At 43.8% G+C, this 12,684-nt stretch overlaps 1 protein-coding gene across 2 annotated transcripts in view; it reads right to left on the reverse strand.

The window, feature by feature from the left end:
- Window positions 1-12,684, reverse strand: part of VPS8 (VPS8 subunit of CORVET complex) — an 81,789-nt gene that overhangs the window by 30,783 nt on the left and 38,322 nt on the right. For both annotated transcript variants that reach the window (XM_086618736.1, XM_086618737.1), the window contains exons 28-34: window positions 10,599-10,718; window positions 9,377-9,433; window positions 8,884-8,966; window positions 7,463-7,547; window positions 6,369-6,467; window positions 2,775-2,864; window positions 2,272-2,318 (exon numbers count right to left, since the gene is read on the reverse strand). In XM_086618736.1, coding sequence (XP_086474862.1) covers window positions 2,272-2,318; window positions 2,775-2,864; window positions 6,369-6,467; window positions 7,463-7,547; window positions 8,884-8,966; window positions 9,377-9,433; window positions 10,599-10,718 — 581 coding nt within the window. The remainder of the gene's footprint in view (window positions 1-2,271; window positions 2,319-2,774; window positions 2,865-6,368; window positions 6,468-7,462; window positions 7,548-8,883; window positions 8,967-9,376; window positions 9,434-10,598; window positions 10,719-12,684) is intronic.

Below are 12,684 nucleotides of genomic sequence, written 5' to 3' on the forward strand. Positions count from 1 at the left end.
ACATGGACATTTGGTTTTAATTTCCCCAGGAAATTTCTGTTAACCCTGTTCCCTCCCTTCCCCCTTCCCCCTCCTTTAAAATAAATCTCTAGCTAAATTAAATGGGCCAAATTAATCCCTAATGCAATTCCACCGACTAGGATAGTTATACCAGCATGATGAGCCTTGTCCCTGTATGATCAAGCAATCATTTGTATTTGAGACATTAAAAGCTCATTTACTGCTCTAAGAGTCTTTATTTTAATAAGAATTTTGCTCAAAAAAGCATATAAACATTTAGATTGCCTGAAGAGAGACAGATGTTTTCAGAAGAACCTAATCACTATTTTATGTATAGACATACTACAAAGCATATCTGCAGATGAGGTCTTGCGTAGCAAGATTTCTCCCTCCTTCCCTTCGTCTCTCAAGGTACAGTTGAGCTCATTTCAATAGGTCTCAGACAACTGCACAGCACTGAAAACAGACCACAGGACCTTGAGTCTTCTTAAAAAAAGCCCCTCCAGCAATCTAGGATCTCTACAGAACCCTTCTTACTGGCAACAGAATTTAATGACAATAGGTTAAACCTCGGGCTTCCAGACCTTCTGCTTCATGGTCAGTCACTCCCACATGGGAATCCAAAGTATTCAGTAGTATTTTGTTCATTTTTCTGTATAACTGTCCCACTTATCTTTCGCTTCTTGAGCATTCTGACATCTACCATCCAGTCAGTATGTGGCTGATAGAATTACTTGGAGTATGGAATTACTTGAAGATGGAATTACTTGGAGTGCTGAACACCTTACTGCAGTGCAAAATTAGTGGACTTTGGAACATGGAGGGAAAAGGAACTGTTCATGAACTTTCCTAAGACACACCTGGCACAGGACAACCAGCCACAGGGCGTAATGCACCTCGCTGAACATCAGCCCTGGGGGGAAAAGCAGAGATCTTTGGAAAGATGAGATACAGAAAGTTGCTTCCTATTGCTGGTTTGAACACATCATGTGTTGCTTTTGATTAGGAGATCGCTGCAGGAGAAAGGGTTGTATTTAGCTCTAATTACGGTAGAGTTAAATTAGATACGTTTATTACTCAGAGATTATGGAAGTTGCTCCATGCGTAAGATTAAAATCCAGGTTAATTACTACCTTCATTGGGTCTCACTTGCTGCAAGTGATATCACAGCATAAGCAAGTCCTACTTAGCATCCAGCTGGGTATCATTTCAGCTTAACTATTCACTATTTTTTTTAATTATTCATTTATTAACTAAACATCTGATTTCACTCCTACAAAACCCAACCAAGATATTTTCTTGGTAAAATTCTGATTTTCTTTTGACTTCTGAGAAAACAATAGGTGTTGAAGTTAACACCTTTCATACAAACATGGTTGTAAAACTCTGGAAATAACAAAACATGCCTTTTTTTTTTAAATTTACATCCTAACGAAATCCCCCAAGTGATTAATTTCAGGTTCCAGCTTCCAAAGCACGCTTTTTATTCCAGTTCAACAAGAACTGAAACATTGACACTTGAATTTAGATAATATTACCTTTTCCTACTACTCCTCCACCTCATAAAGCACAATTAATTTGTAGCTAATTGACAAAACAAGATCTCTCCTTCAATTGCATTAACAATTGCCTGAAGGTAATTGGAGCTGTGCATATATAAACGTCTTGGAAAATAAATAAATAACATCAAGGTCTTGTAGCATTCGAAACTGATTCAACAGAAAGAGAACACTCAGTGCTGAAACACTGAAAGAACAGGAGCAGATGGAGCAAGCAAGTAGTTAGGGAGAAGTTTGCAGTGAAATATGGCAGCAATTCTGAAATAAGACAGAAATGAAAAACGTCAATGGACCGGAACGCTTTTCTGTTTACGTTAAACTTGGGCACCTCAGTCAAGTAATCAGACTGGTGGGTTGAGAACAGGGTAACAGGGGGGCTCAGTCACAGGGCAACCATTCCACAGCCTTCCCAAAGAAGCCGTTATAGCAATGCCCCCCAACTCCCACCAGTGTGGGGGAGGCATCACACTGTGCGTACTGGAACCCATGCCACTTCCCAGTTAGGAAGCCCCCAAAGGCTCTGCTAAAGGATGCTCCCCAGAACACTTGTTTGAGCTATCCTTCTCAACTTTGGGCAGTCTGAAGAGCAAGTCACTTTTTCTAAGCCCTAATCTTGGCTGTAGGCTGCCTACTGACACACTGTTTCAAAGGAATTTATTTTAATTCACGTTTTCAAGCTGTAGTTTGTAAACGGTCCAATTTTCTTACATACCTTGGATCAAGGAGACTCCTCAGAAACTGGAAGAGTAAGAACTGGTCCTGTACGATGGGAGGAGAGAGAGTATTACTATTTTAAATAACGTGGTATAAACCAGTGATTCTGGAACTATATCCATTGAAGAAAATACCATTCACAGCTGGTGCCAGCCGAAGAAGTGGTTTAGGCATTTGTCTTGTGTAAACACTCAGAGGATGTTTGCTGACCACAGCTCTGTCCGATCTGTGAGTGCAAGCCATGCCGAGCTCCTAACCAAAACCTGAATTATCAAGTGATGCAACCAGCAGCTCAGAGATCCTACATTTTTATGGCCAGAACTCTGCAAACGGGTCAAATAACTGCAATGTACCAATTCCTGCAGCTGAGTAGCTACCAAGCTATTTCTCTTCGGTTTATGACACAGCAACAACTTACCATCACTCTTGGCAAGCGTTTCTTACAAGAATGGTAACCCCGTTGTAAAGAAGCACCAACGTCAATGAAGTGTGGCACTTTACCTGGAGGTTTGTAATGATGCTCTCAATCTGCTCGCTGAAGTGAATGGCCACCAAGTCGGCTGCTTTACACGGGCTCAGCAACAGCAACTCCTTTGGAGAGGGAAACACAACAAAAATCAGGATTTTTAATGTCATAGGCAATATAATTATGCAGTATCACTGAGTCCATTCATACCGTAACTGCACCTTTGCCTAAACGAAAGCTGTAAAACAATGAATACCATCAGACAAAAAGTGATTTTGAAAAAAAAAAAAATCAGAAGGAAGGGTAGTTTGTGAAAAGGCATTTCTGAAAGCTGCTAATTTTACTACACAACAGGCCTTGCTCTTCACACCGACAAGACCACATCTCAGTCCTAAAGCAAGGAAATTAGTCTTCAGGTTTTCCGACAACTGCCTTTTAACCCCTGCCAACCAGACATTCCTAGTGCCACCTGGGAGCCAGCAGTAGAGAGTTTAAACAAAGCCCTCAATTGCCCCTAGGGAATTTCTCAGTCAAATGGAAACAGCGTTTAACTGGCTTGGAACTGAACTGAATCAGAGGTTTAAAAGCAGGTTTCCTGTCACTGATACCTGTCCAGACGTGGAAAAACCCTAAACAGTTTCTTTATTGTAATAAAAAGAAAACAAAATCTTTTTGATGCCTATGGGTTTGCTTCCTGTCAAGCTTAAACTAAGAGGCTTCATATCTTACAAGTTTACACAACCCAGAACATGAGGTTTTTTGCCCCTAACACTCCCAAATAAATGAGAGGCAACTGCTTCAAACCAACGCTGGGTACCAGGTAACCCTTCCCAAAAGCCCCTGCTAAGCCTACAAAGGAGAAAACGTTCCTTTACTGCACAAAACCTACTATTATAGTGGTAAAGAGAGAAAATTTCATAAACATACATCTGGAAGAAAAAAAAAAAAAAAAATCTGAAAAAGTTATTTAGCACTAGGTTGGTCCCCAGGCAGATGTAGCAGCCACCAAATTCAGCCAATGCCTGCAGCAGACCAGGGAGAAAGGAAGAAAGGAAGTAACAGGGAAGAGTGACTAGTCCACAAGCTCTTGAAGGAAGAGTATCATAGAGGATGTGTTTTGTGAGGTTTCCAAAGCAACATTTGCCTACCATATGTTGTGGGTAAAGCAGCTCTGCAGTGTTTGACCCCACAGCTTCACTGCATGAGCTACAGCTCTTAGCTGCTTCCCCAGCGCTCAGGAGCATGACCCCTTCATCTCACAAGCCCAGGCAATCCGAAGGACCCAGGAGATCTTAACCACAGCAGTGCAGAGGAATGCAGAAAGGATGAGGTGTGACTGCTTTCATTTGTTTCTCTCTCTGGACAAACCCTTCCTGGGAGTCTTCAGGATGGAATGGCTGGAGGGAGATGGCCCAGCCTCCTCGTAACTGACTGCAGCTCTTGAATCAGCGCGACCTTCGCAGCTACCCCCACGCAAAAGGTCTGGGGCTTGGTTTTTCATCCTCTCCCAGGTTTGAACAATTTGCAAGCGTGGCACTACTTAGGCAGACAGCCCTTGAGGAGACTACTGACACAAGGCATGTGGGTCCGAGGACAGAAAGTGACCACCCCAAACAGCACTATGATTGAAGAGAAGCCTTAAGCTTCTTTTTCAAGATAAACATCAAGGAACAACAGCTATGTAGGTGATGGAGAAAATAAGAAGTGGCACTGATCACTAACCCCACTTTCTGTCGCACGATCACCAGGAAAGCCTCTCTAGACACTGCCAGTTTCAGCTGAAGAGGCTGGTTTGCTACTTTCATACCACAGCAGATGAAAGGACAGTTGTTCAAAGACCTGAAATCACAGCACCACCCTAGTAAAATGTTATTTATTATTTTAAGTCTTCTGAATGTCCGACAGCAGGACTAATATGACGGGAAAAAACAAAAGCCCATAGTAGCCAATAAGCTGCTAAGCCACGTGAAATTGTATATACTGCTCACCAGTCCTGGGAAATAGAAGATGCCAAAAGGAAAGAGGGAGCTCATCTCAGTGACAGCACCCGAGAACGGTGACCTACAGAGCCAATCATCTGCCCAGCAGCTTTTTGGAGGAAGCTGCAAAAGGCACAGGTAAACGCAGCTGGCCATGATCTACAAGGCTGATGGAACAGTGCAAGAAACCCCGTGTTTCTGGGACAAGTTGAGAGGAATATTTTCTGCTGTTTGCCAACTTCAGAAAAGCATGCAGCTCTGACAAGTCGGGCACTGGGCGCTTCTGACACTGTACATCCGATCAAGAAGTGGCTCCGGATTGAGAGAACAAAACCAAACAACCCAATATGAAAATCTGACACCCTTAGCCTACAACAAGCTTATCAAAACCGGAACATAATGAAAAACATCGGGAAGGGCAACATTTCTGATTTGTCCTGAGGCACCCAGGCAATGGTAAAGGCTGAAGAGATCCAGCAAGGAGACCTATTTGTGACTTTTTATCAAGTCACAAAACAAGGCTGACTCACTCATAATGCTGAACAATATACCTATACAAAGAGACAAGGGATGCAGCTGGAGAAGAATGAAGCAGACACAAGGAAGCAGCACAGTAGACAGCAGCTTGCTCAACTCAGAAAGTCCAGGGTGGAACCACAATTGCTCTGATAAGGCAGTAATGAGCCAGGCTCACTCAGCCACAGCACAACCCATTGCCACCAACAATTCCCACAGGCTCTGGAAGTGCATCTGGAGAGTGGGTGTGAGCTCAGCGAGTTGCATGTCATGCAGCTGGATTCACAGGATTTCTTTGTTTATTGTCTTTTGAATCATTTTCCTTCCTGGTCCATTTTCTCATTAGTCACATGCTACTTGCAGATGCTGGCAGAGACTAAAAGTATTCTGTATCTTTCCAATGTACCTACTACTTTTTTGTTCACCTCACAGGATACAGACTTCTGTGGCTGTTTTCTGCTAAACAGTCTGGGCAAGTGCATGAATGCTTGTTTTATAGACAGTTATTTTCCTGGCTTATCTCTAGATCACGCTGGAGGGGACTGACACCACCTTATAGGAACTAGAGATACTATGGATTCCCCATGTCTACTGACTGGACAATTATTTCAGACACACCTCCATCCTCTGAAGCAAAGAAGAGATTGAAGAGATGAGAAAAACCATTTAGCTAGAGAAGTCTAGCAACAGCCTGTGTCTTACAGTAGAAGTCATGACCCCATCTTCCCACAGGTTAGAAGTGCCAGGGTACCAAGGCTGAATGCTATTATTGTTGCAAGATGAGGAATTTGATACCACAGACTGTGAGGTCAGTGATGTCAATGTCCTGCTGCTGCTGCTGCACACTCAGGAGATGAAAGACTTGCTAATGGATTCCTTCCCTGCTACGCAGCGCTCACTAGCCATCATCCCCCTGGTAAGGTCCCATTATCCAAAGAGCAATACTTGAAACCAGGGAAGCCAGCCTGAATCTAAGAGATGCACTTACATTAATGTATGAGACTACTAAACCTTGAAGTCAGAGCTTTCTGAACAGTTGTGATTCGACATTGACACTTCTGCTTACAGAACAGCACTGGGCAGATCAAGCAGGAGTTGGCAGCTGCGGTGCCAGGGGTTCAAGATACACTGTACCTCTATATGTTCCAAAGCTTTCTGCCACACCGACTGCTTTTCTTCAGCACTGTAGCCAGGCATGGACAGGATGTTGTGAATATAGTTGAAAACTTCTTCCTGTAAGGCATAAACCCATCAATGGTGTAGTATGTGCTGCTGCGCCGCTAATAGCATCAGATTTTGGTAAGGGAGAGCATTTCAAGCAGTCTTAGGATGACCTCAGGGCTAGTCCTCTCTTAGCAAGTCAGGATAAGTTATCTCCAGGTGAGATTATATGTCCCTAAATAGTTCCTGAAGAACTGCCAGGAAAAAAAAAAGCCAAGAGGAACAGAATTGATGTTAAACGTGTTAAGCACTGAGGTCAAAGAGAACTGTTCTTCCACTGTTAGAAACGTCCCCCTCTTGCTCACAGGTAAAAAGGACAGGACGTCGCTCTTTAGCTAGGAGCACAGGCAGAGAAAAGAACGCTCTACCAGAGGGTAGGTCAGTTTTCCAAGTGTATTCCTGGACAACTCTTCAACATTAGCCTCTCCCCCAGGTTCTCCTGCACTGTCCTCAGCTCAGATGCTCTCCTGTACCATTTTTTCTCCATCTCACTATCACAACCCATTTTTTCTGACTCCTTTACTCACACAACTTTCAGCATAGCGGCTTCACAAGGAGCTGGCGAGATCACATTTGCCAGACTCTCCTCCCAACATCTGTTGGTGGTAGGGAAGAGAATACCTCAAAAACTGTGGCAGATATGCAACTGCTAGACATGCAGAAGCTCATTGCAAAGAGACAGTAAGGGCAGAGAGACTCTGTCCAGTGGGAGAAAGGGGGGGACTGATGGCAGAAACAAGGAAGTATTGCAGTTTGCAACGTTTGCAACAAATCTCACCTTGCAGTCGGGTTTTATGTATTAGCATTGTTTAAATTTAAGAAGAAACCCAAAACTCTGAAGCTTTAAAATGAAATCAATTCCTTTCCTACACACACACGCGCGCAAAAAGCCTTGACTATAACTAAGAAAACTCCACTGTGAAGGAGGATGCTTTTTAAGATAGAGAAGCTGGACAAGAGCAGGGCTGCTATGGAGAAGAAAGGCCAGAAGCACCAGATTTACTCACCTTTCTCACCGGATCACGCAGGTAACAGTCAATTATTTTGTCATAGCGAAGCTCTCGTTCATACATGAACTCACAAATCTGATAGCTAAAATGAAAAATATTTTTCCAGGTTAGGAAAAACACACTCATTCAGCTGAGTCAGCAGGATAGAGGTAGGTAGCTCAGATGCAGCGCAGTTTGGCAGCACTCAAGAGAAAAATACAGCATGTTTTACAAAAAGCATTTAGGAGTATCTTACATTAAGGTTTACATACGCCATTTGGTATCAGCCACAGGCCCATCAGTCTGTCAGCCTCCCCCTCTTTGGGAAGTTATCACACAGAACAGAAAACTGGAGTTACTAAGGTGAGAGGCGAAGGAGAGAGGACAAAAATCCGTAAAGAAATCAGGTTTCAGGGGTTCTGCTGTTCATAGATCATCTCCCTTATTGCCACAACACACTCAGCTCTGAGCTAGTCCAATCCACAGCACTAATTTGAAGAAATACACTGAACATGACTCAATAACATGTTATGGCACAGCTTTCTACCTTCAGATTTTAATAATCACCTTTAATATTTTTTGAGGCTTAAGATAAAAACAGATGCAACTGTGGCAAAACAAATGAAAAATCGGCGAAACGGCATTACACCAGCGATCTTTTGGCTCTGATGGAAGTGGCTGAGCTGGTGGTTCTTGGCTGTCAAAGTCTCTGAAGCAAGGAGAAAAAAACACACCACCACATTTCCCGAGTTTGAAAAATTTGGTCGAGTAACTCCTTCTAGGACATGCAGGAAAAGAGGCACCGCTGCACTTCTATCCCTCTGGTCCTTTGTAGTATGGTGGATTAATTTAAATAACATTCAAATTCAAGACTTGGATGAAGATGCCCCTCCCTGGCTGACTCTGTTCAGGCATGACAGACTTGTTTCTGGAACTGTAAAGCATCTAAAGGAGATGGCAGAAATTTTTAGCCTTTCCAGACACCGTGTTTGTCTCTCCTACTCAATTCTAAAATGAGTACCATGGGGGTGGCTTCAGACCCCTTCGTGCTTTTAAATCCACCTGTGGGTCTCACCCCAACGAGTCATCTCCATCTGTCGGTGGTAGAGCATTCCAATATACAACTGTACGTTTGAACAAAGCCTGGGCTCCAGGATAGGAAGTGCCAAAACTCATCAAGCCCAAACAGGGTTTCATGCTGAAGGGCTCCCACAGCTCCACCCCCTCTTATCTTAACAATGCTTTCTGTAAGAACACTCAGAAGAGATAATATAGAATAAAGACTTGACTAAATATGAACATACTAAATGAAGCATATGTGAGTGCATAGGGAAAATAATCCCAAACACAGCTGCAAAGCAGGAACAAGAAACGTAGAGGAAAAAAGACTTTGGAAGAGATTTAACAGCAGTATTTATATATTGTACACAGCAACTCACAATTCTGCTTTTTCTGCCATTTGGATAAGACGGCTCTCTTCAAACTGTACTATCCCTCCTGCCTGGAGCAACTCCAGAAGGACCTGCAGATATTGAAGACCAGTTATTTATATCGCAGTAGTAGCTGGGCAGCCAGTGCCACTCAAAAACACACCGCTCCTGCGCCAAAGCTTGTATTAACACAGGGCTTATTTTACAGTTTCATTCATTGTCCATCGACTATGAAGGTCATGTGCTTATCCAGGACTTTTCCTGCCTCTGCTCTTACTGCTGTCAAACTTCTCTTGCAGGCGACACTTGAGTAGGATCCTCCTTCACTCCTGCTGTGTGCAGCACTGCCCAGTTCTTCCGTGCTGGCCACCGTTCCTATGCTAGGTGACTGCTTTAGCATACGACCTTCAGCCAGCATCTGTCCCTCCCCAGTGAGGCCAAACTCTGCTCTACAGTCTGGTCATACCTGGTGCTTAACGAAACGTTCCCATGAATGCCTTACCTGTTGCCTCTCCGAATGGCGGGAGTCATCATCTGGACTGCACAGAAATTCAAGGACCTGTGCAAGGACGTAGAGGTTAGCAGGAGATGGGTCTAGTTAACAGAGCTGTTAGGTGTATCCTAACCAGCATGTTGTGATCACCAGTAACGGCGACAGCAAACCAGAACACAACAGTGCAATTCAAATGTACTATTCACCTGTGAGGTGCTCTCTACTTGGACCTATAACTAAGGACAGCTAAAAGTACTGGAGTAACCAAGAACTGCTGAAAGACTCCAGGGAGGGAAACCCATGACTCGGCACAAGGATCCAGAACCAAACTTTGGGGAATCCAGAGAATACAGAAGAACTCAGGGGACGCCATGACCTTGCGTTGGACTACACGCCAAACAGCTGGAACCACTACGCTGACCCCTTCGACTTCTCCACCAGACTGTGCCATCTCTCCCAGAAAAACAGGAAATCATGTAATTCATGAAATGTAATATATCTGTAATTACAGTGTTTAATCCAAATCCTTTTAGCCTCCACAGACTTCTTCGGTCTTAGATTCTAACAAAGGACATATGTTTCTTAACCCATTTTTTATTAGTATTCATATACCCGTATTATCATCGAAGCCACTGAAGCCGCCTCCTCAGTCTCAGGAATTTCTGGGACTTAAATTGGGATATAAATTTAACCCATGCAAGCTTCAGGCATGTATTGGTGCGTATCAGGCTATTTCAAAGAGCAGAGAAGGAGGGTATATGAGGTCTATAAGCTAACTACTCTCATATTAGTTGGCATCCTTTATCTCCTTACCGTGGCATCTTCCCATAAATAACAAGTGATAACAGAACCACCAAAATGCTCACTGAGGCTTAAAGATAAACAGCTTGGTTCCTGCCCTTACAGGCCTTCGCTTTCCCTCTCCTAACACACTAGTGACTGCAGGAACCTGCCATTCCATGGAGAAGAGCAAAGGCTGCACCATCTCCTAGGACCTGACCCTATTTCTCACACAATGCCAGCAGGCACACTGAAGCATGGAGCTTACTGTGCTTCTGTGGTCTCTCCTACTCTGCTTCTTTGAAACCACAACAAAGTCCCAGCAAGATGCTACCTGTTTTATAACGCACTGGTACTTCCAGAATCCCTTCACTCTACAGCACTGGCCATGCTTCCTGCAGTGCTGCACCCTGCCTGGAATTTTATCCATCCCTCACAAAGGACTACTTGCCTGGTCAAAGAGAGTCCTGTTCACAAACAATGTGTTGTTGGGCTTGGCGAGCTGACGGGCAAGGAAGGTAAAGAGACAGCCAACCTGCGATGGGGTGAAGTCAGAATTCTCTACCATGACCTGAGAAGCATTAGAGAGAAAAAAGGGAAAAATAAAATCACAAGTGATTGATTCTGCATCTGCCTTTGAGAAAGCAACCAGGACACTGCAACAAGAAATCCCTGTGCAGCCATCACGTCTCCTCCTACCCCAGACATCTACACAGTCTCCTGGTGCTAGTCCATCCTGAAGGTCAAAAGATAAGCCACCTTCCACGGCATTTAACTGTGCCACCTGAAAACACAGACAGTGGCTATGTCCTTGCTAAGTCTTCTCTGTCCTAAAGCTGAAGAGGCTCGACCTCCCTGCTGTATTTGCAAGGGAAGTATTCTTGTGTGTCCCTGATTTTTGGGTGTGAGGGGGCTCCAAACCTATGTTTATCTCCATCTCTGTGGTCTGTGCTGATCACTGGACATACAACAGAGCTTGTGAGCAGAGAAATACTGTCATATGAGGAAAAAAAGATAAAATTAATAATTATGGGAGAAAAAAACCACCACAAACATTTAACTTCAAGCCCCAGGCACTCACCACTTCAATTGTGGCATGCAGAAGAGCTGATCAAATGACTAAGAAACAACTGTAGGTTTGGGGATAAGTTTCCTTTCTCACACTAAACTAGCTGTTAGTCTATGAATATTTTGAGAAGCTTGTGACTGTGCAGACTTGACTTGAAATTACAGCACAACAGAACATCTAAGAGTCACTACAAAAGGGATTTAAAACCTGAGAAGTGCTTGTCACCTGTCTGGCATATAGAAAAGAGCATAATGTGTCCTGACTTGGTGTCTCATGCTTCTAAAAAAATCCCAGACACTACGGGAAAGTGAAATGCCCCTGTTTGGAAAGCCTCGCTCTAAAAGCAGTGGGTTCAGCTGGGAGGAAACCCATCAGCTGAACAACCCTGTCAGCTAACATCTGAGAAGCGTGCTGGCAAAGCCCAGACATGGAGCATCTCACAGTTTATAACCTCCTTCAGTCTAAGCTTGCGAGAGACAATTGATTTCTGAAGTGACGTGGAGTTCCAGATCCTCCTGAGATGCTCACGGTTACTGTACGCAAGTGGAGGCAGGCAAGTAAGACACATGAAGGAATCAAGTAGAGCTCTGCTTGAAACATCAGCTAATGCTATAATTCTTTTTTAATACTCATTTTCTGTTTAAAAAGGCTCTTTCATACAGAAGCCTAGTCAGAATGGTGTTAGCTAATAGTACTAAAAATATGGCTCACTAAAACACTAAGAGCATTTTATTCCTTTTGGCTCCGTTTGTCACCAACTGGGTCCTCATCAGTCCACGTGAAGATGAAAACACCGCACCTCTGGAACAGAGTGACCTTACAGAGGCTGCAAGCCAACCATGAGGACTTTCTACAAGACTATATATTTGGCAAAGTTTAGATCCGTATTAGCAGAACGTCTACGTTGGCCAAACTATTTTAGAAACGCAGCTATTTCCTAAGTGGATTTTTTTGCCAATGATAAATTTAAATTAAAAGTTCCAAGATTTTTTTTTTTTCTTTTTATCCAAAAGGAGAGCAGATTCCAGACTAAGGGACTGACAGTTCTCATCACACCAAATTGTTTGCCTGCAGCTGCATTTAATCATAGAATAGTTTGGGTTGGAAGGGATCTCAAAGATCATCTAGTTCCAACCCCCCTGCCATGGGCAGGGAAATCCTCCACTACACCAGGTTGCCCAAAGCCTCATCCAACCTGGCCTTGAACACCTCCAGGGATGGGGCATCCACAACTTCTCTGAGCAACCTGTTCCAGTGCCTTACCACCCTCAATGTAAAGAATTTCTTTCTTATATCTAACCTAAATCTGCCCTCTTTCAGTTTAAATCCATTGCCCCTTGTCCTATCACTACACACCCTTGTAAAAAGCCCCTCTCCAGCTTTCCTGTAGGCCCCCTTTAATCCTGCAGCACTTCTCACAATTCCCCCCACAAGAGCAGGGCTGAACTCCGCAGCGGTGCACACTCGC

The sequence above is a fragment of the Tauraco erythrolophus genome, chromosome 11 (assembly GCF_009769465.1).
Source record: "Tauraco erythrolophus isolate bTauEry1 chromosome 11, bTauEry1.pri, whole genome shotgun sequence".
Classification (NCBI taxonomy): domain Eukaryota; kingdom Metazoa; phylum Chordata; class Aves; order Musophagiformes; family Musophagidae; genus Tauraco; species Tauraco erythrolophus.